The 22,500-nt window shown below is 48.7% G+C and overlaps 1 protein-coding gene across 2 annotated transcripts in view; it reads left to right on the top strand.

The window, feature by feature from the left end:
• The window catches only part of pip4p2 (phosphatidylinositol-4,5-bisphosphate 4-phosphatase 2), a 45,828-nt gene that overhangs the window by 18,686 nt on the left and 4,642 nt on the right, over positions 1–22,500 (top strand). The window contains exons 3-7 of one of the 2 annotated variants that reach the window (XM_064982838.1): positions 10,571–10,677; positions 11,558–11,681; positions 12,375–12,437; positions 12,763–12,815; positions 13,433–13,523. In XM_064982838.1, the coding sequence (XP_064838910.1) occupies positions 10,571–10,677; positions 11,558–11,681; positions 12,375–12,437; positions 12,763–12,815; positions 13,433–13,523 (438 nt within the window). The remainder of the gene's footprint in view (positions 1–10,570; positions 10,678–11,557; positions 11,682–12,374; positions 12,438–12,762; positions 12,816–13,432; positions 13,524–22,500) is intronic. The other variant, XM_064982839.1, reaches the window with a different exon arrangement.

Genomic DNA, 22,500 nt, shown 5'->3' with positions numbered 1-22,500 from the left:
CTAGTTGGGTAAGTTAGTCTAGTTGGGTAAGTTAGTCTAGTTGCCAGTTAGTCTAGTTGCATTTACATTTACATTTAAGTCATTTAGCAGACGCTCTTATCCAGAGCGACTTACAAATTGGTGAATTCACCTTCTGACATCCAGTGGAACAGCCACTTTACAATAGTGCATATAAATCATTAAGGGGGAGGGGAGGGGGGGTGAGAAGGATTACTTATCCTATCCTAGGTATTCCTTGAAGAGGTGGGGTTTCAGGTGTCTCCGGAAGGTGGTGATTGACTCCGCTGTCCTGGCGTCGTGAGGGAGTTTGTTCCACCATTGGGGGCCAGAGCAGCGAACAGTTTTGACTGGGCTGAGCGGGAACTGTACTTCCTCAGTGGTAGGGAGGCGAGCAGGCCAGAGGTGGATGAACGCAGTGCCCTTGCTTGGGTGTAGGGCCTGATCAGAGCCTGGAGGTACTGCGGTGCCGTTCCCTCACAGCTCCGTAGGCAAGCACCATGGTCTTGTAGCGGATGCGAGCTTCAACTGGAAGCCAGTGGAGAGAGCGGAGGAGCGGGGTGACGTGAGAGAACTTGGGAAGGTTGAACACCAGACGGGCTGCGGCGTTCTGGATGAGTTGTAGGGGTTTAATGGCACAGGCAGGGAGCCCAGCCAACAGCGAGTTGCAGTAATCCAGACGGGAGATGACAAGTGCCTGGATTAGGACCTGCGCCGCTTCCTGTGTGAGGCAGGGTCGTACTCTGCGGATGTTGTAGAGCATGAACCTACAGGAACGGGCCACCGCCATGATGTTGGTTGAGAACGACAGGGTGTTGTCCAGGATCACGCCAAGGTTCTTAGCGCTCTGGGAGGAGGACACAATGGAGTTGTCAACCGTGATGGCGAGATCATGGAACGGGCAGTCCTTCCCCGGGAGGAAGAGCAGCTCCGTCTTGCCGAGGTTCAGCTTGAGGTGGTGAGTTAGTCTAGCTGGGTAAGTTAGTCTAGTTGGGTAAGTTAGTCTAGTTGTCAGTTAGTCTAGTTGCCAGTTAGTCTAGTTGCCAGTTAGTCTAGTTGCCAGTTAGTCTAGTTGGGTAAGTTAGTCTAGTTGCCAGTTAGTCTAGTTGGGTAAGTTAGTCTAGTTGGGTAAGTTAGTCTAGTTGTCAGTTAGTCTAGTTGCCAGTTAGTCTAGTTGGGTAAGTTAGTCTAGTTGGGTAAGTTAGTCTAGTTGGGTAAGTTAGTCTAGTTGGGTAAGTTAGTCTAGTTGCCAGTTAGTCTTGTTGGGTAAGTTAGTCTAATTGGGTAAGTTAGTCTAGTTGCCAGTTAGTCTAGTTGCCAGTTAGTCTAGTTGCCAGTTAGTCTAGTTGCCAGTTAGTCTAGTTGGGTAAGTTAGTCTAGTTGCCAGTTAGTCTAGTTGGGTAAGTTAGTCTAGTTGCCAGTTAGTCTAGCTGGGTAAGATAGTCTAGTTGCCAGTTAGTCTAGTTGGGTAAGTTAGTCTAGTTGCCAGTTAGTCTAGTTGGGTAAGTTAGCCTAGTTGCCAGTTAGTCTAGCTGGGTAAGTTAGTCTAGTTGGGTAAGTTAGTCTAGTTGCCAGTTAGTCTAGTTGGGTAAGTTAGTCTAGTTGCCAGTTAGTCTAGCTGGGTAAGTTAGTCTAGTTGCCAGTTAGTCTAGTTGGGTAAGTTAGTCTAGTTGCCAGTTAGTCTAGCTGGGTAAGTTAGTCTAGTTGGGTAAGTTAGTCTAGTTGCCAGTTAGTCTAGTTGGGTAAGTTAGTCTAGTTGCCAGTTAGTCTAGTTGGGTAAGTTAGTCTAGTTGCCAGTTAGTCTAGTTGGGTAAGTTAGTCTAGTTGCCAGTTAGTCTAGCTGGGTAAGTTAGTCTAGTTGCCATTTAGTCTAGCTGGGTAAGTTAGTCTAGTTGCCAGTTAGTCTAGTTGGGTAAGTTAGTCTAGTTGCCATTTAGTCTAGCTGGGTAAGTTAGTCTAGTTGCCATTTAGTCTAGCTGGGTAAGTTAGTCTAGTTGCCAGTTAGTCTAGTTGGGTAAGTTAGTCTAGTTGCCAGTTAGTCTAGCTGGGTAAGTTAGTCTAGTTGCCAGTTAGTCTAGCTGGGTAAGTTAGTCTAGTTGCCATTTAGTCTAGCTGGGTAAGTTAGTCTAGTTGCCAGTTAGTCTAGTTGCCAGTTAGTCTAGTTGCCAGTTATCTAAACGTGTTATCATGTTTGAGTTACCGACCTGGGGGGGGGGGTCTTCATTTATTTTGTTATTCACTTTCAATCAGATCCACAGGTAAGTGAACACCTATTCGTCCAACATCTCATTCCAAAATCATGGACATTAATATATAGTTGGTCCCCCCCTTTGCTGATATAACAGCCTCTACTCTTCTGGGAAGGCTTTCCACTAGATGTTGGAACATTTCTGCAGGGACTTGCTTCCATTCAGCCACAAGAGCATTAGTGATGTTGCGCACTATTGTTGGACGATTAGGCCTGGCTCGCAGTCGGCGTTCCAATTCATCCCAAAGGTGTTTAATGGGGTTGAGGTCAGGGCTCTGTGCATACCAGTTAAGTTCTTCCACACCGATCTCGACAAACCATTTCTGTATGGACCTTGCTTTGTGCACAGGGGCATTGTCATGCTGAAACAGGAAAGGGCCTTCCCCAAACTGTTGCCACAAAGTTGGAAGCACAGAATCATCTAGAATGTCATTGTATGCTGTAGCGTTAAGATTTCCCTTCACTGGAACTAAGAGGCCCGAACCATGAAAAACAGCCCCAGAACATTATTCCTCCTCCACCAAACTTTACAGTTGGCACTATGCATTGGGGCAGGTAGTGTTCTCCAGGCATCCGCCAAACCCATTTTCGTCCGTCGGACTGCCAGATGGTGACGCGTGATTTATAATTCCAGAGAACGTGTTTCCAATGACGAAGAGTTTTACACCACTCCAGCCGACACTTGGCATTGAGCATGGTGATCTTAGGCTAGTGTGCGGCTGCTTGACCATGGAAACCCATTTGATGAAGCTCCCGACGAACAGTTATTGTGCTGACGTTGCTTCCAGAGGCAGTTTGGAACTCGGTAGTGAGTGTTGCAACTGAGGACAGACAATTTTTACACGGTTCAGTACTCGGTGGTCCTGTTCTGTGAGCTTCTGTGGCCTACCACTTTGCGGCTGAGTCGTTGTTGCTCCTAGACGTTTCCACTTCACTATAACTTACAGTTATACAGCACGTACAGTTGACCGGGGCAGCAATTTGATGAACTGACTTGATGGAAAGGTGGCATCCTATGACGGTGCCACTTTCAAAGTCAGTCGAGCTCTTCAGTAAGGCTAATCTACTGCCACTTGTTTGTCTATGGAGATTGCATGGCGGTGTACCTGATTTTATATACTTGTATATGAGTGTAGCTGAAACCCACTAAAAGGTGTCCCCATACTTCCGTATATATTGTGTATAATTTTAAAAACTGCTACATCTTCCCCATGGGAACATGTATAGATTTGCAACAAACTTGCTTTAAAACTGCAACGTTATCTCAAAGCTACATGTTCTGTAGTACTGTAGGGTCTGTAGTACTGTAGGGTCTGTAGTACTGTAGTAGGGTCTGTAGTACTGTAGTAGGGTCTGTAGTACTGTAGTAGGGTCTGTAGTACTGTAGTAGGGTCTGTAGTACTGTAGTACTGTAGGGTCTGTAGTACTGTAGTAGGGTCTGTAGTACTGTAGTACTGTAGGGTCTGTAGTACTGTAGTACTGTAGGGTCTGTAGTACTGTAGTAGGGTCTGTAGTACTGTAGTACTGTAGGGTCTGTAGTACTGTAGTAGGGTCTGTAGTACTGTAGTACTGTAGGGTCTGTAGTACTGTAGTAGGGTCTGTAGTACTGTAGGGTCTGTACACTACTACAGATCCTACAGTACTACAGACCCTACAGTACTACAGATCCTACAGTACTACAGACCCTACAGTACTACAGACCCTACAGTACTACAGACCCTACAGTACTACAGACCCTACAGTACTACAGACCCTACAGATCCTACAGTACTACAGATCCTACAGTACTACAGATCCTACAGTACTACAGACCCTACAGTACTACAGACCCTACAGTACTACAGACCCTACAGTACTACAGACCCTACAGACCCTACAGTACTACAGATCCTACAGTACTACAGACCCTACAGTACTACAGACACTACAGTACTACAGACCCTACAGTACTACAGTACTACAGACCCTACAGTACTACAGACCCTACAGACCCTACAGTACTACAGACCCTACAGTACTACAGACCCTACACTACTACAGACCCTACACTACTACAGACCCTACACTACTACAGACCCTACACTACTACAGACCCTACAGTACTACAGATCCTACAGTACTACAGACCCTACAGTACTACAGACCCTACACTACTACAGACCCTACAGTACTACAGATCCTACAGTACTACAGACCCTACAGTACTACAGACCCTACAGTACTACAGACACTACAGTACTACAGCCACAAGAGCATTAGTGATGTTGCGCACTATTGTTGGACGATTAGGCCTGGCTCGCAGTCGGCGTTCCAATTCATCCCAAAGGTGTTTAATGGGGTTGAGGTCAGGGCTCTGTGCATACCAGTTAAGTTCTTCCACACCGATCTCGACAAACCATTTCTGTATGGACCTTGCTTTGTGCACAGGGGCATTGTCATGCTGAAACAGGAAAGGGCCTTCCCCAAACTGTTGCCACAAAGTTGGAAGCACAGAATCATCTAGAATGTCATTGTATGCTGTAGCGTTAAGATTTCCCTTCACTGGAACTAAGAGGCCCGAACCATGAAAAACAGCCCCAGAACATTATTCCTCCTCCACCAAACTTTACAGTTGGCACTATGCATTGGGGCAGGTAGTGTTCTCCAGGCATCCGCCAAACCCATTTTCGTCCGTCGGACTGCCAGATGGTGACGCGTGATTTATAATTCCAGAGAACGTGTTTCCAATGACGAAGAGTTTTACACCACTCCAGCCGACACTTGGCATTGAGCATGGTGATCTTAGGCTAGTGTGCGGCTGCTTGACCATGGAAACCCATTTGATGAAGCTCCCGACGAACAGTTATTGTGCTGACGTTGCTTCCAGAGGCAGTTTGGAACTCGGTAGTGAGTGTTGCAACTGAGGACAGACAATTTTTACACGCTTCAGTACTCGGTGGTCCTGTTCTGTGAGCTTCTGTGGCCTACCACTTCGCGGCTGAGCCGTTGTTGCTCCTAGACGTTTCCACTTCACTATAACTTACAGTTATACAGCACGTACAGTTGACCGGGGCAGCAATTTGATGAACTGACTTGATGGAAAGGTGGCATCCTATGACGGTGCCACTTTCAAAGTCACCGAGCTCTTCAGTAAGGCTAATCTACTGCCACTTGTTTGTCTATGGAGATTGCATGGCGGTGTACCTGATTTTATATACTTGTATATGAGTGTAGCTGAAACCCACTAAAAGGTGTCCCCATACTTCCGTATATATTGTGTATAATTTTAAAAACTGCTACATCTTCCCCATGGGAACATGTATAGATTTGCAACAAACTTGCTTTAAAACTGCAACGTTATCTCAAAGCTACATGTTCTGTAGTACTGTAGGGTCTGTAGTACTGTAGGGTCTGTAGTACTGTAGGGTCTGTAGTACTGTAGTAGGGTCTGTAGTACTGTAGTAGGGTCTGTAGTACTGTAGTACTGTAGTAGGGTCTGTAGTAGGGTCTGTAGTACTGTAGTACTGTAGGGTCTGTAGTACTGTAGTAGGGTCTGTAGTACTGTAGTACTGTAGGGTCTGTAGTACTGTAGTAGGGTCTGTAGTACTGTAGTACTGTAGGGTCTGTAGTACTGTAGTAGGGTCTGTAGTACTGTAGGGTCTGTACACTACTACAGATCCTACAGTACTACAGACCCTACAGTACTACAGATCCTACAGTACTACAGACCCTACAGTACTACAGACCCTACAGTACTACAGACCCTACAGTACTACAGACCCTACAGTACTACAGACCCTACAGATCCTACAGTACTACAGATCCTACAGTACTACAGATCCTACAGTACTACAGATCCTACAGTACTACAGACCCTACAGTACTACAGACCCTACAGTACTACAGACCCTACAGTACTACAGACCCTACAGACCCTACAGTACTACAGATCCTACAGTACTACAGACCCTACAGTACTACAGACACTACAGTACTACAGACCCTACAGTACTACAGTACTACAGACCCTACAGTACTACAGACCCTACAGACCCTACAGTACTACAGACCCTACAGTACTACAGACCCTACACTACTACAGACCCTACACTACTACAGACCCTACACTACTACAGACCCTACACTACTACAGATCCTACAGTACTACAGACCCTACACTACTACAGACCCTACACTACTACAGACCCTACAGTACTACAGATCCTACAGTACTACAGACCCTACAGTACTACAGACCCTACAGTACTACAGACACTACAGTACTACAGACCCTACAGTACTACAGTACTACAGACCCTACAGTACTACAGACCCTAAAGACCCTACAGTACTACAGACCCTACAGTACTACAGACCCTACACTACTACAGACCCTACACTACTACAGACCCTACACTACTACAGACCCTACAGTACTACAGACCCTACAGTACTACAGACCCTACAGTACTACAGACCCTACACTACTACAGACCCTACAGTACTACAGACCCTACAGTACTACAGACCCTACAGTACTACAGATCCTACAGTACTACAGACCCTACAGTACTACAGACCCTACACTACTACAGACCCTACAGTACTACAGATCCTACAGTACTACAGACCCTACAGTACTACAGACCCTACAGTACTACAGACCCTACAGTACTACAGACACTACAGTACTACAGACCCTACAGTACTACAGATCCTACAGTACTACAGATCCTACAGTACTACAGACCCTACAGTACTACAGACCCTACAATACTACAGACCCTACAGTACTACAGACCCTACAGTACTACAGATCCTACAGTACTACAGTACTACAGACCCTACAGTACTACAGACCCTACAGTACTACAGACCCTACAGTACTACAGACCCTACAGTACTACAGACCCTACAGTACTACAGACCCTACAGTACTACAGACCCTACAGTACTACAGACCCTACAGTACTACAGACCCTACAGTACTACGTCTCAGCTGAGAAGGATTGTCTGTCAGTCGATCCCATCGGCCTGGGGCTGACCTCAATAAGAGGCTATTAGTAGCAGTGCTGTACTGCTCTGCTCTGCTCTGTCTAGACTCAACCGAAACCTGCTGGGGTTGATACGCTTAAATCCATAGCCATGACTGGGCAGAATTTGGACTAATCAGAATGGGACTGGATGTGTCCCAAATGGGATGTAAAATGCCTTAAAGAAAGTATTCATACCCCTTGACTTATTCAACATTTTGTTGAAACAGCCTGAATAAAATATTAAATATTTCTCACCCATCTACACATAATTCCCCATAATGACATCACAATACCCCATAATGACAAACATGTCTGTAGACATTTTTCAAAACTTTTGAAAAAGAATTGCAGAAATATCTCACTTACTGTACATAACTATTCATACCCCTGAGTCAATACTTTGTACTGTAGAATCACCTTTGGCAGTGATTACAGCTGTGAGTGTTTCGCTCGTCGTCGGAATGAGGAGACCAAGGTGCAGCGTGGTAAGCGTTTCTTTAATAGATGACCAAAAACACAACAAAATATAAACGACCGGAACGTTCTGCAGGCTACACAGTAACTATACAAAATCAAGATCCCACTAAGGTGGGGAAAAAGGCTGCCTAAGTAGGATCCCTAATCAGAGACAACGATAGACAGCTGCCTCTGATTGGGAACCACAACAGGCCAACATAGAAAATACAACATAGATTGCCCACCCTAGTCACACCCTGACCTAACCAAATAGAGAATAAAAAGGCCCTCTAAGGTCAGGGCGTGACAGCGAGTCTTTCTGGGTCAGTCTCTAAGAGCTGTGAGTGTTTCTGGGTAAATCTCTAAGAGCTTTGAGTCATTCTGGGTAATTCTCTAAGAGCGTTCCGCACCTGGATTGTGCAACATTTGCCTGTGTATTATTTTCTAAATTCTTCAAGCTCTGTCAAATTGGTTGTTGTTCATTGCTAGACAACTATTTTCAGGCCTTGTCAAAGATTTCCAAGTAGATTTAAGTCAACCTGTAAACATGGCCACTGAAGAACATTCACTGTCTTCTTGATAAGTAACTCCGTGTAGATTTGGCCTGGTGTTCTAGGTTATTGTCCTGCTGAAAGGTGAATTCATCTCCCAGCGTCTGGTGGAAAGCAGACTGAAGCAGGTTTTCCTCTAGGATTTTGACTGTGCTTTGCTCCATTCCATTTCTTTTTTCATCCTGAACAGTCCTTAATGATTACAAGCATACCCATAACATGATGCAGCCACCACTATGCTTGAAAATATGGAGAGTGGTACTCAGTGATGTATTGCCCCAAACATAAAAAGTGAATTGCTTTGGCAAACGTTTTGTAGTATTCCTTTAGGGCCTAGTTGCAAACAGGATGCATGTTTTGGAATATATATATATTTGCGTTCAGGCTTCCTTCTTTTCATGCTGTCAGTTAGGTTAGTATTGTGGAGTAACTACAATGTTGTTGATCCATCCTCAGTTTTCTCCTGTCACAGCCATTAAACTATGTTGCTGTTTTAAAGTCACCACTGGCCTCATGGTTAAATCGCTGAGCGGTTTCCTTCCTCTCCGGCAGCTAAGTTACAAAGGACGTCTGTATCTTTGTAGTGACTGTTATATTAGGCCCAGCCTTTATAATGACTGGGTGTATTGATACACCATATTAGGCCCAGCCTTTGTAGTGACTGGGTGTATTTATACACCATATTAGGCCCAGCCTTTATAAGACCCAGATGCAGACACGGGAGGCAGATGGTTCAAGTCTCTGATATTTATTAGTATCCAAGGGGCAGGCAAGAGACAGGTCGTGGACAGACAACATATCATGACAAGGTCAGAGTCCAGGAGGTACAGAGTGGCAGGCAGGCTGGAGGTCAGGACAGACAAAACCTCATCAAGGTCAGAGTCCAGGAGGTACAGAGTGGCAGGCAGGCTGGAGGTCAGGACAGGCAAACCTCATCAAGGTCAGAGTCCAGGAGGTACAGAGTGGCAGGCAGGCTGGAGGTCAGGGCAGGCAGTATGGTCAGGTAGGCAGGCTTTTGGTCAGGGCAGGCTCGAGGGCAGGGCAGGCAGTATAGTCAGGCAGGCAGGCTCGAGGTCAGGGCAGGCAGTATGGTCAGGTAGGCAGGCTTTTGGTCAGGGCAGGCAGTATGGTCAGGTAGGCAGGCTTTTGGTCAGGGCAGGCAGTATAGTCAGGCAGGCAGGCTCGAGGTCAGGGCAGGCAGTATGGTCAGGCAGGCAGGCTCGAGGTCAGGGCAGGCATTATCACCATGCTCAAAAGGATATTCAATGTCTGTTTTCTTTTTTTTGACCCATCTACCAATAGGTGCCCTTCCTTTCCGAGGCATTGCAAAACCTTCCTGGTCTTTGTGGATGAATCTGTGTTTGAAATTCACTACTCAACTGAGGGACCTTACAGATAATTGTCTGGGTACAGAGATGAAGTAGTCATTCAGAAATCATGTTCAACACTATTATTGCACACAGAGTGAGTCCATGCAACTTATTATGTGACTTGTTAAGTACATTCTTTACTCCTGAACTGATTCAGGCTCCTTGCCTTAACAAAGGGGTTTATTGACCCAAGACATTTCAGCTTTTCTTTTTTTAAATTAATTTGGAAAACATAAAAAAAAACACAATTCTAATTTGACATTGTGGGGTATTGGGTGTAGGCCAACTGTCAAAAAAAAGCTCAATTTAATACATTTTAAGTACAGGTTTTAACACAACAAAATATGGAAAAAGTCAAGAGGTGTGAAAACCTTCTGACGGCTCTGTACCTACAGCAGCTGTGTTTATTCAATGACATTTGGTGTGAAAGTCTCCATTTGGTGTGAAGGTCTCCACTTGGTGTGAAGGTCTCCACTTGGGGTGAAGGTCTCCACTTGGGGTGAAGGTCTCCACTTGGGGTGAAGGTCTCCACTTGGTGTGAAGGTCTCCACTTGGTGTGAAGGTCTCCACTTGGGGTGAAGGTCTCCACTTGGGGTGAAGGTCTCCACTTGGGGTGAAGGTCTCCACTTGGGGTGAAGGTCTCCACTTGGGGTGAAGGTCTCCACTTGGTGCGAAGGTCTCCACTTGGTGCGAAGGTCTCCACTTGGTGCGAAGGTCTCCACTTGGTGCGAAGGTCTCCACTTGGTGCGAAGGTCTCCACTTGGTGCGAAGGTCTCCACTTGGTGCGAAGGTCTCCACTTGGTGCGAAGGTCTCCACTTGGTGTGAAATCCTCCATTTGTCAAATTTTGAGCTTTGATGCAAACCAAAGGAATTGTTGAAGTTTACATAAACGTTTATTTCAATCACCCTTAGGGTTGTTCTCTTTCTTTCAGCCCATCAAAAACCCCCCGACTGGGAAGAAGTATGTACGCTGTCCCTGTAACTGCCTCCTCATCTGCAAAGACTCATCTCGGAGGATAGGATGCCCTAGACCCAACTGGTAGGTGATAGGATGCCCCAGACCCAACTGGTAGGTGATAGGATGCCCCAGGCCCAACTGGTAGGTGATAGGATGCCCCAGGCCCAACTGGTAGGTGATAGGATGCCCCAGGCCCAACTGGTAGGTGATAGGATGCCCCAGACCCAACTGGTAGGTGATAGGATGCCCCAGGCCCAACTGGTAGGTGATAGGATGCCCCAGGCCCAACTGGTAGGTGATAGGATGCCCCAGGCCCAACTGGTAGGTGATAGGATGCCCCAGGCCCAACTGGTAGGTGATAGGATGCCCCAGACCCAACTGGTAGGTGATTGGATGCCCCAGACCCAACTGGTAGGTGATAGGATGCCCCAGGCCCAACTGGTAGGTGTTAGGATGCCCCAGGCCCAACTGGTAGGTGTTAGGATGCCCCAGACCCAACTGGTAGGTGATAGGATGCCCCAGACCCAACTGGTAGGTGATAGGATGCCCCAGACCCAACTGGTAGGTGATAGGATGCCCCAGACCCAACTGGAAGGTGATAGGATGCCCCAGACCCAACTGGTAGGTGATAGGATGCCCCAGGCCCAACTGGTAGGTGATAGGATGCCCCAGGCCCAACTGGTAGGTGATAGGATGCCCCAGGCCCAACTGGTAGGTGATAGGATGCCCCAGGCCCAACTGGTAGGTGATAGGATGCCCCAGACCCAACTGGTAGGTGATAGGATGCCCCAGACCCAACTGGTAGGTGATAGGATGCCCCAGACCCAACTGGTAGTGATAAGAACAACCTCATCAACCTGTATGGTAACCCCTCCCCCTCTGTGTGCCCCGCCCCCTTCAGCTGACGCATCATCAACCTGTATGGTAACCCCTCCCCCTCTGTGTGCCCCGCCCCCTACAGCAGACGCATCATCAACCTGAGCCCGGTGATGGTGATTCCAGAGGAGCAGCCGGCCCAGCCAGCCCTGCCAGTCCAGCCTGAGGGCACGAGGGTGGTCTGTGGCCACTGTGGAAACACCTTCCTCGTATGTGGCCAATCAGTGTGCCCTCTCAGCAGCAGTCAGCACCTTCTGGCCTATTAGAGACTAGCCTGTATTCAGGTGTCTCAGAGTGGTACTGCTGGCCCAGGATCAGGTCTCCCGTGTCCATTCCTTATAATTGAAAAGGCACAACTGATCCTAAACCAGGACTACTAAACTGAGACACTTAATGAATGTGTTGTGCAGTCTTGGTCATAGAAGTTTGGCAAGACGGAACAAACAGATCTGAGACCAGGCTACTCAGAGACTGACTTGCCTCTCAAATCGCCTGTGTTGGTTGGGGTGGGTTGGGTGGGTTGGGTTGGTTGGGTTGGGTTGGTTGGGTGGGTTGGGTTGGTTGGGTTGGTTGGTTGGTTGGGTTGGTTGGGTGGGTTGGGTTGGTTGGTTGGGTTGGTTGTGAATGCTTAGAGTGTAGTACACCAAACACACGTGTTTCAACTTGGACCAATATAAGCACTACCTATTTGACCTTTGACCTTTTGCAGTAGTGTAATTGGTACTTTGTAGCAGGTCGTAGTGATACATGCAGTTGGTATGCATCCCTAATGGCACCCTATTCCCTACATAGTGCACTACCTTGATCAGAACCCATAGGGTGCCATTTGGGATATAGCCTACCTACAGTAGCGGTACCCTGGTGTGTTAAGGTTGTTGCCCGTTATGCGTCTTGGTGTCTAGGGTAACGAGGACTCTGCAACGGCCCCTTCTGATCTCCATGACAACAGCACCTCCACAGACCAGGTCTCTATGAGCTGGGGGTTACCACGGCACCTTGGGGCTCCAATAAACCATTACATAAACAATACTATATTATTACACAATAACAATAATAATAACTCATTCAGCTAATAACACCCTTTGTCTAACCCCTAATCAATCAAGTCAAATTGATGAGCAATATGGAGTGAATGAGCCTCATACTAATGTCCATCATGTAATGGGTACGTCAGGTATTCACGGGTTATTTGTGTGTGTGTGTGTGTGTGTTTGAGGTGTGTGTTAGAGAGAGAGGTCTGTCAACTGTATACTATCTTAACACAAACTGTTCTTGTCTTTTCCTCTGCAGTGGATGGAGCTTCGATTTAACACACTAGCAAAATGCCCTCACTGCAAAAAAATGTAAGTTCCTCAAACTTCAAATCATTCAACTACGCTGGACCAGTCTATGTCCAAGATCATTCAACATTTTCTGTTTGGTTACTTGGTGTTTGGAGTTTACCCAGACTCCCCTTGGGACTTCAGCAGCTGCTTCTCAGACTCTAGTCCTTAGTTAGAGAGAGAGAGAGAGAGAGACAGAGAGAGAGAGAGACAGAGAGACAGAGAGAAAGACAGAGAGAGACAGAGAAAGACAGAGAGAGACAGAGAGAGACAGAGAGAGACAGAGAGAGACAGAGAGAGACAGAGAGAGACAGAGAGAGACAGAGAGAGAGACAGAGACAGAGAGAGAAGGAGAGAGTGAGACAGAGAGAGAGACAGAGAGAGACAGAGAGAGACAGACAGAGAGAGAGAGAGACAGACACAAAACCTACTGTAAAACATATTTGAATACAGTCATAACATAACCCCAAAATGGTTCTTTGTGTCCCTCCCTCATCTGCCGCTCTCTCTCTTCTCCCTCCCTCCCTCCCTCCCTCCCTCCGTCCCTCCCTCCCTCCCTCGGTAGTCACCTTGGTAGTGCCCTTCTTTGACCACTCAGTGATAACCTAACCAATGTCTTTGTGCCCTCCACCCTACAGATCGTCTGTGGGTAGTGCTCTTCCAAGGAGGCGTTGTTGTGCCTACATCACTGTGGGAATGATCTGCATCTTTGTCGGAGTGGGATTAACAGTGAGTACAACCGTATTAGAGTTCCTTGAGTGGCACAGAGGTCAAAGGCACTGCATCTCAGTGCGTCACTACAGACCCTGGTTCAGCGGTCACTGCATCTCAGTGCTAGAGGGGTCACTACAGACCCTGGTTCAGAGGTCTAAGGCACTGCATCTCAGTGCTAGAGGAGTCACTACAGATCCTGGTTCAGCGGTCTAAGACACTGCATCTCAGTGCTAGAGGAGTCACTACAGACCCTGGTTCAGAGGTCTAAGGCACTGCATCTCAGTGCTAGAGGAGTCACTACAGACCCTGGTTCAGCGGTCTAAGGCATCTCAGTGCTAGAGGCGTCACTACAGACCCTGGTTCAGTGGTCTAAGGCACTGCATCTCAGTGCTAGAGGCGTCACTACAGATCCTAGTTCAGCGGTCTAAGACACTGCATCTCAGTGCTAGAGGAGTCACTACAGACCCTGGTTCAGCGGTCTAAGACACTGCATCTCAGTGCTAGAGGAGTCACTACAGACCCTAGTTCAGAGGTCTAAGACATCTCAGTGCTAGAGGAGTCACTACAGACCCTGGTTCAGAGGTCTAAGGCACTGCATCTCAGTGCTAGAGGCGCCACTACAGACCCTGGTTCAGAGGTCTAAGGCACTGCATCTCAGTGCTAGAGGCGCCACTACAGACCCTGGTTCAGCGGTCTGAGACACTGCATCTCAGTGTTAGAGGAGTCACTACAGACCCTGGTTCAGAGGTCTAAGACACTGCGTCTCAGTGCTAGAGGAGTCACTACAGACCCTGGTTCAGAGGTCTAAGACACTGCATCTCAGTGCCAGAGGCGTCACTACAGACCCTGGTTCAGCGGTCTAAGACACTGCATCTCAGTGCCAGAGGCGTCACTACAGACCCTGGTTCAGAGGTCTAAGACACTGCGTCTCAGTGCTAGAGGAGTCACTACAGACCCTGGTTCAGAGGTCTAAGACACTGCATCTCAGTGCTAGAGGAGTCACTACAGACCCTGGTTCAGAGGTCTAAGACACTGCATCTCAGTGCTAGAGGCGTCACTACAGACCCTGGTTCAGCGGTCTAAGGCATCTCACTGCATCACTACAGACCCTGGTTCAGTGGTCTAAGGCACTGCATCTCAGTGCTAGAGGAGTCACTACAGACCCTGGTTCAGAGGTCTAAGACACTGCATCTCAGTGCCAGAGGCGTCACTACAGACCCTGGTTCAGCGGTCTGAGGCGTCACTACAGACCCTGGTTCAGTGGTCTAAGGCACTGCATCTCAGTGCTAGAGGAGTCACTACAGACCCTGGTTCAGAGGTCTAAGGCACTGCATCTCAGTGCTAGAGGCGTCACTACAGACCCTGGTTCAGAGGTCTAAGACACTGCATCTCAGTGCGTCACTACAGACCCTGGTTCAGCGGTCTAAGGCATCTCACTGCATCACTACAGACCCTGGTTCAGAGGTCTAAGGCACTGCATCTCAGTGCTAGAGGAGTCACTACAGACCCTGGTTCAGAGGTCTAAGACACTGCATCTCAGTGCGTCACTACAGACCCTGGTTCAGCGGTCTAAGGCATCTCACTGCATCACTACAGACCCTGGTTCAGAGGTCTAAGGTACTGCATCTCAGTGCTAGAGGCGTCACTACAGACCCTGGTTCAGCGGTCTGAGGAGTCACTACAGACCCTGGTTCAGCGGTCTAAGACAGGGCCCATAGGGAATAGGGTTCCAGGGCCCATAGGGAATAGGGTTCCAGGGCCCATAGGGAATAGGGTTCCAGGGCCCATAGGGAATAGGGTGCCAGGGCCCATAGGGAATAGGGTTCCAGGGCCCATAGGGAATAGGGTTCCAGGGCCCGTAGGGAATAGGGTGCCAGGGCCCATAGGGAATAGGGTTCCAGGGCCCGTAGGGAATAGGGTGCCAGGGCCCATAGGGAATAGGGTGCCAGGGCCCATAGGGAATAGGGTTCTAGGCCCATAGGAAATAGGGCCCATAGGGAATAGGGTTCCAGGGCCCATAGGGAATAGGGTTCCAGGGCCCATAGGGAATAGGGTGCCAGGGCCCATAGGGAATAGGGTTCTAGGCCCATAGGAAATAGGGCCCATAGGGAATAGGGTTCCAGGGCCCATAGGGAATAGGGTTCCAGGGCCCATAGGGAATAGGGTTCCAGGGCCCATAGGGAATAGGGTTCCAGGGCCCATAGGGAATAGGGTGCCAGGGCCCATAGGGAATAGGGTTCCAGGGCCCATAGGGAATAGGGTGCCAGGGCCCATAGGGAATAGGGTTCCAGGGCCCATAGGGAATAGGGTTCCAGGGCCCGTAGGGAATAGGGTGCCAGGGCCCATAGGGAATAGGGTGCCAGGGCCCATAGGGAATAGGGTGCCAGGGCCCATAGGGAATAGGGTTCCAGGGCCCATAGGGAATAGGGTTCCAGGGCCCATAGGGAATAGGGTGCCAGGGCCCATAGGGAATAGGGTTCTAGGCCCATAGGAAATAGGGCCCATAGGGAATAGGGTTCCAGGGCCCATAGGGAATAGGGTTCCAGGGCCCATAGGGAATAGGGTTCCAGGGCCCATAGGGAATAGGGTGCCAGGGCCCATAGGGAATAGGGTTCCAGGGCTCTCTCTCTCCCTCCTCCCTCCCTCCCTCCCTCCCCCATAGGGAATAGGGTGCCAGGGCCCATAGGGAATAGGGTTCCAGGGCCCATAGGGAATAGGGTTCCAGGGCCCGTAGGGAATAGGGTGCCAGGGCCCATAGGGAATAGGGTTCCAGGGCCCGTAGGGAATAGGGTGCCAGGGCCCATAGGGAATAGGGCCCATATGGAATAGGCTTCCAGGGCCCATAGGGAATAGGGTTCCAGGGCCCGTAGGGAATAGGGTTCCAGGGCCCATAGGAAATAGGGCCCATATGGAATAGGCTTCCAGGGCCCATAGGGAATAGGGTTCCAGGGCCCGTAGGAATAGGGTGCCAGGGCCCATCTGGGAATAGGGTTCCAGGGCCCATAGGGAATAGGGTTCCAGGGCCCGTAGGGAATAGGGTGCCAGGGCCCATAGGGAATAGGGCCCATATGGAATAGGCTTCCAGGGCCCATAGGGAATAGGGTTCCAGGGCCCGTAGGGGAATAGGGTTCCAGGGCCCATAGGAAATAGGGCCCATATGGAATAGGCTTCCAGGGCCCATAGGGAATAGGGTTCCAGGGCCCGTAGTGAATAGGGTGCCAGGGCCCATAGGGAATAGGGCCCATATGGAATAGGCTTCCAGGGCCCATAGGGAATAGGGTTCCAGGGCCCATAGGGAATAGGGTGCCAGGGCCCATAGGGAATAGGGTGCCAGGGCCCGTAGGGAATAGGGTTCCAGGGCCCATAGGAAATAGGGCCCATATGGAATAGGCTTCCAGGGCCCATAGGGAATAGGGTTCCAGGGCCCGTAGTGAATAGGGTGCCAGGGCCCATAGGGAATAGGGTGCCAGGGCCCATAGGGAATAGGGTTCTAGGCCCATAGGAAATAGGGCCCATAGGGAATAGGGTTCCAGGGCCCATAGGGAATAGGGTTCAGGGCCCATAGGGAATAGGGTTCCAGGGCCCATAGGGAATAGGGTTCCAGGGCCCATAGGGAATAGGGTTCCAGGGCCCGTAGGGAATAGGGTGCCAGGGCCCATAGGGAATAGGGTGCCAGGGCCCATAGGGAATAGGGTGCCAGGGCCCATAGGGAATAGGGTTCAGGGCCCATAGGGAATAGGGTTCCAGGGCCCATAGGGAATAGGGTGCCAGGGCCCATAGGGAATAGGGTTCTAGGCCCATAGGAAATAGGGCCCATAGGGAATAGGGTTCCAGGGCCCATAGGGAATAGGGTTCCAGGGCCCATAGGGAATAGGGTTCCAGGGCCCATAGGGAATAGGGTGCCAGGGCCCATAGGGAATAGGGTTCCAGGGCCCATAGGGAATAGGGTGCCAGGGCCCATAGGGAATAGGGTTCCAGGGCCCATAGGGAATAGGGTTCCAGGGCCCGTAGGGAATTGGGTGCCCGGGCCCGTAGGGAATAGGGTGCCAGGGCCCATAGGGAATAGGGTGCCAGGGCCCATAGGGAATAGGGTTCCAGGGCCCATAGGGAATAGGGTGCCAGGGCCCATAGGGAATAGGGTTCCAGGGCCCGTAGGGAATAGGCTTCCAGGGCCCATAGGGAATAGGGTTCCAGGGCCCATAGGGAATAGGGTGCCAGGGCCCATATGGAATAGGGTTCCAGGGCCCATAGGGAATAGGGTTCCAGGGCCCGTAGGGAATAGGGTGCCAGGGCCCATAGGGAATAGGGCCCATATGGAATAGGCTTCCAGGGCCCATAGGGAATAGGGTTCCAGGGCCCGTAGGGAATAGGGTTCCAGGGCCCATAGGAAATAGGGCCCATATGGAATAGGCTTCCAGGGCCCATAGGGAATAGGGTTCCAGGGCCCGTAGTGAATAGGGTGCCAGGGCCCATAGGGAATAGGGTTCCAGGGCCCATAGGGAATAGGGTTCCAGGGCCCGTAGGGAATAGGGTGCCAGGGCCCATAGGGAATAGGGCCCATATGGAATAGGCTTCCAGGGCCCATAGGGAATAGGGTTCCAGGGCCCGTAGGGAATAGGGTTCCAGGGCCCATAGGAAATAGGGCCCATATGGAATAGGCTTCCAGGGCCCATAGGGAATAGGGTTCCAGGGCCCATAGGGAATAGGGTGCCAGGGCCCATAGGGAATAGGGTGCCAGGGCCCGTAGGGAATAGGGTTCCAGGGCCCATAGGAAATAGGGCCCATATGGAATAGGCTTCCAGGGCCCATAGGGAATAGGGTTCCAGGGCCCGTAGTGAATAGGGTGCCAGGGCCCATAGGGAATAGGGCCCATATGGAATAGGCTTCCAGGGCCCATAGGGAATAGGCTTCCAGGGCCCATAGGGAATAGGGTTCCAGGGCCCATAGGGAATAGGGTGCCAGGGCCCATAGGGAATATAGGGAATAGGGTTCCAGGGCCCATAGGGAATAGGGTTCCAGGGCCCATAGGGAATAGGGTGCCAGGGCCCATAGGGAATAGGGTGCCAGGGCCCATAGGGAATAGGGTTCCAGGGCCGTAGGGAATAGGGTTCCAGGGCCCATAGGAAATAGGGCCCATATGGAATAGGCTTCCAGGGCCCATAGGGAATAGGGTTCCAGGGCCCGTAGGGAATAGGGCCCATATGGAATAGGCTTCCAGGGCCCATAGGGAATAGGGTGCCAGGGCCCATAGGGAATAGGGTGCCAGGGCCCATAGGGAATAGGGTGCCAGGGCCCATAGGGAATAGGGTTCCAGGGCCCATAGTGAATAGGGTTCCAGGGCCCGTAGGAAATAGGGTGCCAGGGCCCATAGGGAATAGGGTTCCAGGGCCCATAGGGAATAGGGTTCCAGGGCCCATAGGGAATAGGGTGCCAGGGCCCATAGGGAATAGGGTTCCAGGGCCCATAGGGTGCCAAGGCCCCTAGGAAATAGGGCCCATAGGGAATAGGGTGCCAGGGCCTATAGGGCTCTTATCAAAAGTAGTGCACTATAAGGGACATGGGGTGCCATGTGTGATGCTGACTAACCCATTACCAGACTAGGACATGTGATGCTGACTAACCCATATTTACCAGACTAAGACATGTGTGATGCTGACTAACCCATATTTACCAGACTAGGACATGTGATGCTGACTAACCCATATTTACCAGACTAGGACATGTGTGATGCTGACTAACCCATATTTACCAGACTAAGACATGTGTGATGCTGACTAACCCATATTTACCAGACTAGGACATGTGTGATGCTGACTAACCCATATTTACCAGACTAGGACATGTGATGCTGACTAACCCATATTTACCAGACTAAGACATGTGTGATGCTGACTAACCCATATTTACCAGACTAGGACATGTGATGCTGACTAACCCATATTTACCAGACTAGGACATGTGATGCTGACTAACCCATATTTACCAGACTAAGACGTGATGCTGACTAACCCATATTTACCAGACTAAGACATGTGATGCTGACTAACCCATTACCAGACTAGGACATGTGTGATGCTGACTATCCCATATTTACCAGACTAGGACATGTGTGATGCTGACTAACCCATATTTACCAGACTAGGACATGTGATGCTGACTAACCCATATTTACCAGACTAGGACATGTGTGATGCTGACTAACCCATATTTACCAGACTAAGACATGTGATGCTGACTAACCCATTACCAGACTAGGACATGTGTGATGCTGACTATCCCATATTTACCAGACTAGGACATGTGTGATGCTGACTAACCCATATTTACCAGACTAAGACATGTGATGCTGACTAACCCATTACCAGACTAGGACATGTGTGATGCTGACTATCCCATATTTACCAGACTAGGACATGTGTGATGCTGACTAACCCATATTTACCAGACTAGGACATGTGATGCTGACTAACCCATTACCAGACTAGGACATGTGTGATGCTGACTAACCCATATTTACCAGACTAGGACATGTGATGCTGACTAACCCATTACCAGACTAGGACATGTGTGATGCTGACTAACCCATATTTACCAGACTAAGACATGTGTGATGCTGACTAACCCATTACCAGACTAGGACATGTGTGATGCTGACTAACCCATATTTACCAGACTAGGACATGTGTGATGCTGACTAACCCATATTTACCAGACTAAGACATGTGTGATGCTGACTAACCCATATTTACCAGACTAAGACATGTGTGATGCTGACTAACCCATTACCAGACTAGGACATGTGTGATGCTGACTAACCCATATTTACCAGACTAAGACATGTGTGATGCTGACTAACCCATATTTACCAGACTAGGACATGTGATGCTGACTAACCCATTACCAGACTAAGACATGTGTGATGCTGACTAACCCATATTTACCAGACTAAGACATGTGTGATGCTGACTAACTCATATTTACCAGACTAAGACATGTGTGATGCTGACTAACCCATATTTACCAGACTAAGACATGTGTGATGCTGACTAACCCATATTTACCAGACTAAGACATGTGTGATGCTGACTAACCCATATTTACCAGACTAAGACATGTGTGATGCTGACTAACCCATTACCAGACTAAGACATGTGTGATGCTGACTAACCCATATTTACCAGACTAAGACATGTGTGATGCTGACTAACCCATATTTACCAGACTAGGACATGTGTGATGCTGACTAACCCATATTTACCAGACTAAGACATGTGTGATGCTGACTAACCCATATTTACCAGACTAGGACATGTGTGATGCTGACTAACCCATGTTTACCAGACTAAGACATGTGTGATGCTGACTAACCCATATTTACCAGAATAGGACATGTGTGATGCTGACTAACCCATTACCAGACTAAGACATGTGTGATGCTGACTAACCCATATTTACCAGACTAGGACATGTGATGCTGACTAACCCATATTTACCAGACTAGGACATGTGTGATGCTGACTAACCCATATTTACCAGACTAGGACATGTGTGATGCTGACTAACCCATATTTACCAGACTAAGACATGTGTGATGCTGACTAACCCATATTTACCAGACTAGGACATGTGTGATGCTGACTAACCCATATTTACCAGACTAGGACATGTGTGATGCTGACTAACCCATATTTACCAGACTAAGACATGTGTGATGCTGATTAACCCATATTTACCAGACTAGGACATGTGTGATGCTGACTAACCCATATTTACCAGACTAAGACATGTGTGATGCTGACTAACCCATATTTACCAGACTAAGACATGTGTGATGCTGACTAACCCATATTTACCAGACTAAGACATGTGTGATGCTGACTAACCCATATTTACCAGACTAGGACATGTGATGCTGACTAACCCATATTTACCAGACTAAGACATGTGTGATGCTGACTAACCCATATTTACCAGACTAAGACATGTGTGATGCTGACTAACCCATTACCAGACTAAGACATGTGATGCTGACTAACCCATATTTACCAGACTAGGACATGTGATGCTGACTAACCCATATTTACCAGAATAGGACATGTGTGATGCTGACTAACCCATATTTACCAGAATAGGACATGTGATGCTGACTAACCCATATTTTACTAGACTATGCTGACACTAGGACATGTGATGCTGACTAACCCATATTTACCAGACTAGGACATGTGTGATGCTGACTAACCCATATTTACCAGACTAGGACATGTGTGATGTTGACTAACCCATTACCAGACTAGGACATGTGTGATGCTGACTAACCCATATTTACCAGACTAGGACATGTGTGATGCTGACTAACCCATATTTACCAGACTAGGACATGTGATGCTGACTAACCCATATTTACCAGACTAGGACATGTGTGATGCTGACTAACCCATATTTACCAGACTAGGACATGTGATGCTGACTAACCCATATTTACCAGACTAGGACATGTGTGATGCTGACTAACCCATATTTACCAGACTAAGACATGTGTGATGCTGACTAACCCATATTTACCAGACTAAGACATGTGTGATGCTGACTAACCCATATTTACCAGACTAGGACATGTGTGATGCTGACTAACCCATATTTACCAGAATAGGACATGTGATGCTGACTAACCCATATTTACCAGACTAGGACATGTGTGATGCTGACTAACCCATATTTACCAGACTAGGACATGTGTGATGCTGACTAACCCATATTTACCAGACTAAGACATGTGTGATGCTGACTAACCCATTACCAGACTAAGACATGTGATGCTGACTAACCCATATTTACCAGACTAAGACATGTGATGCTGACTAACCCATTACCAGACTAGGACATGTGTGATGCTGACTAACCCATATTTACCAGACTAGGACATGTGTGATGCTGATTAACCCATATTTACCAGACTAGGACATGTGATGCTGACTAACCCATATTTACC

The sequence above is a fragment of the Oncorhynchus masou genome, chromosome 13 (genome assembly GCF_036934945.1).
Source record: "Oncorhynchus masou masou isolate Uvic2021 chromosome 13, UVic_Omas_1.1, whole genome shotgun sequence".
Taxonomy (NCBI): Eukaryota; Metazoa; Chordata; class Actinopteri; order Salmoniformes; family Salmonidae; genus Oncorhynchus; species Oncorhynchus masou.
The sequence above is the reverse complement of the archived record's forward strand: the minus strand, read 5'-3'. Positions and strand labels throughout refer to the sequence as shown.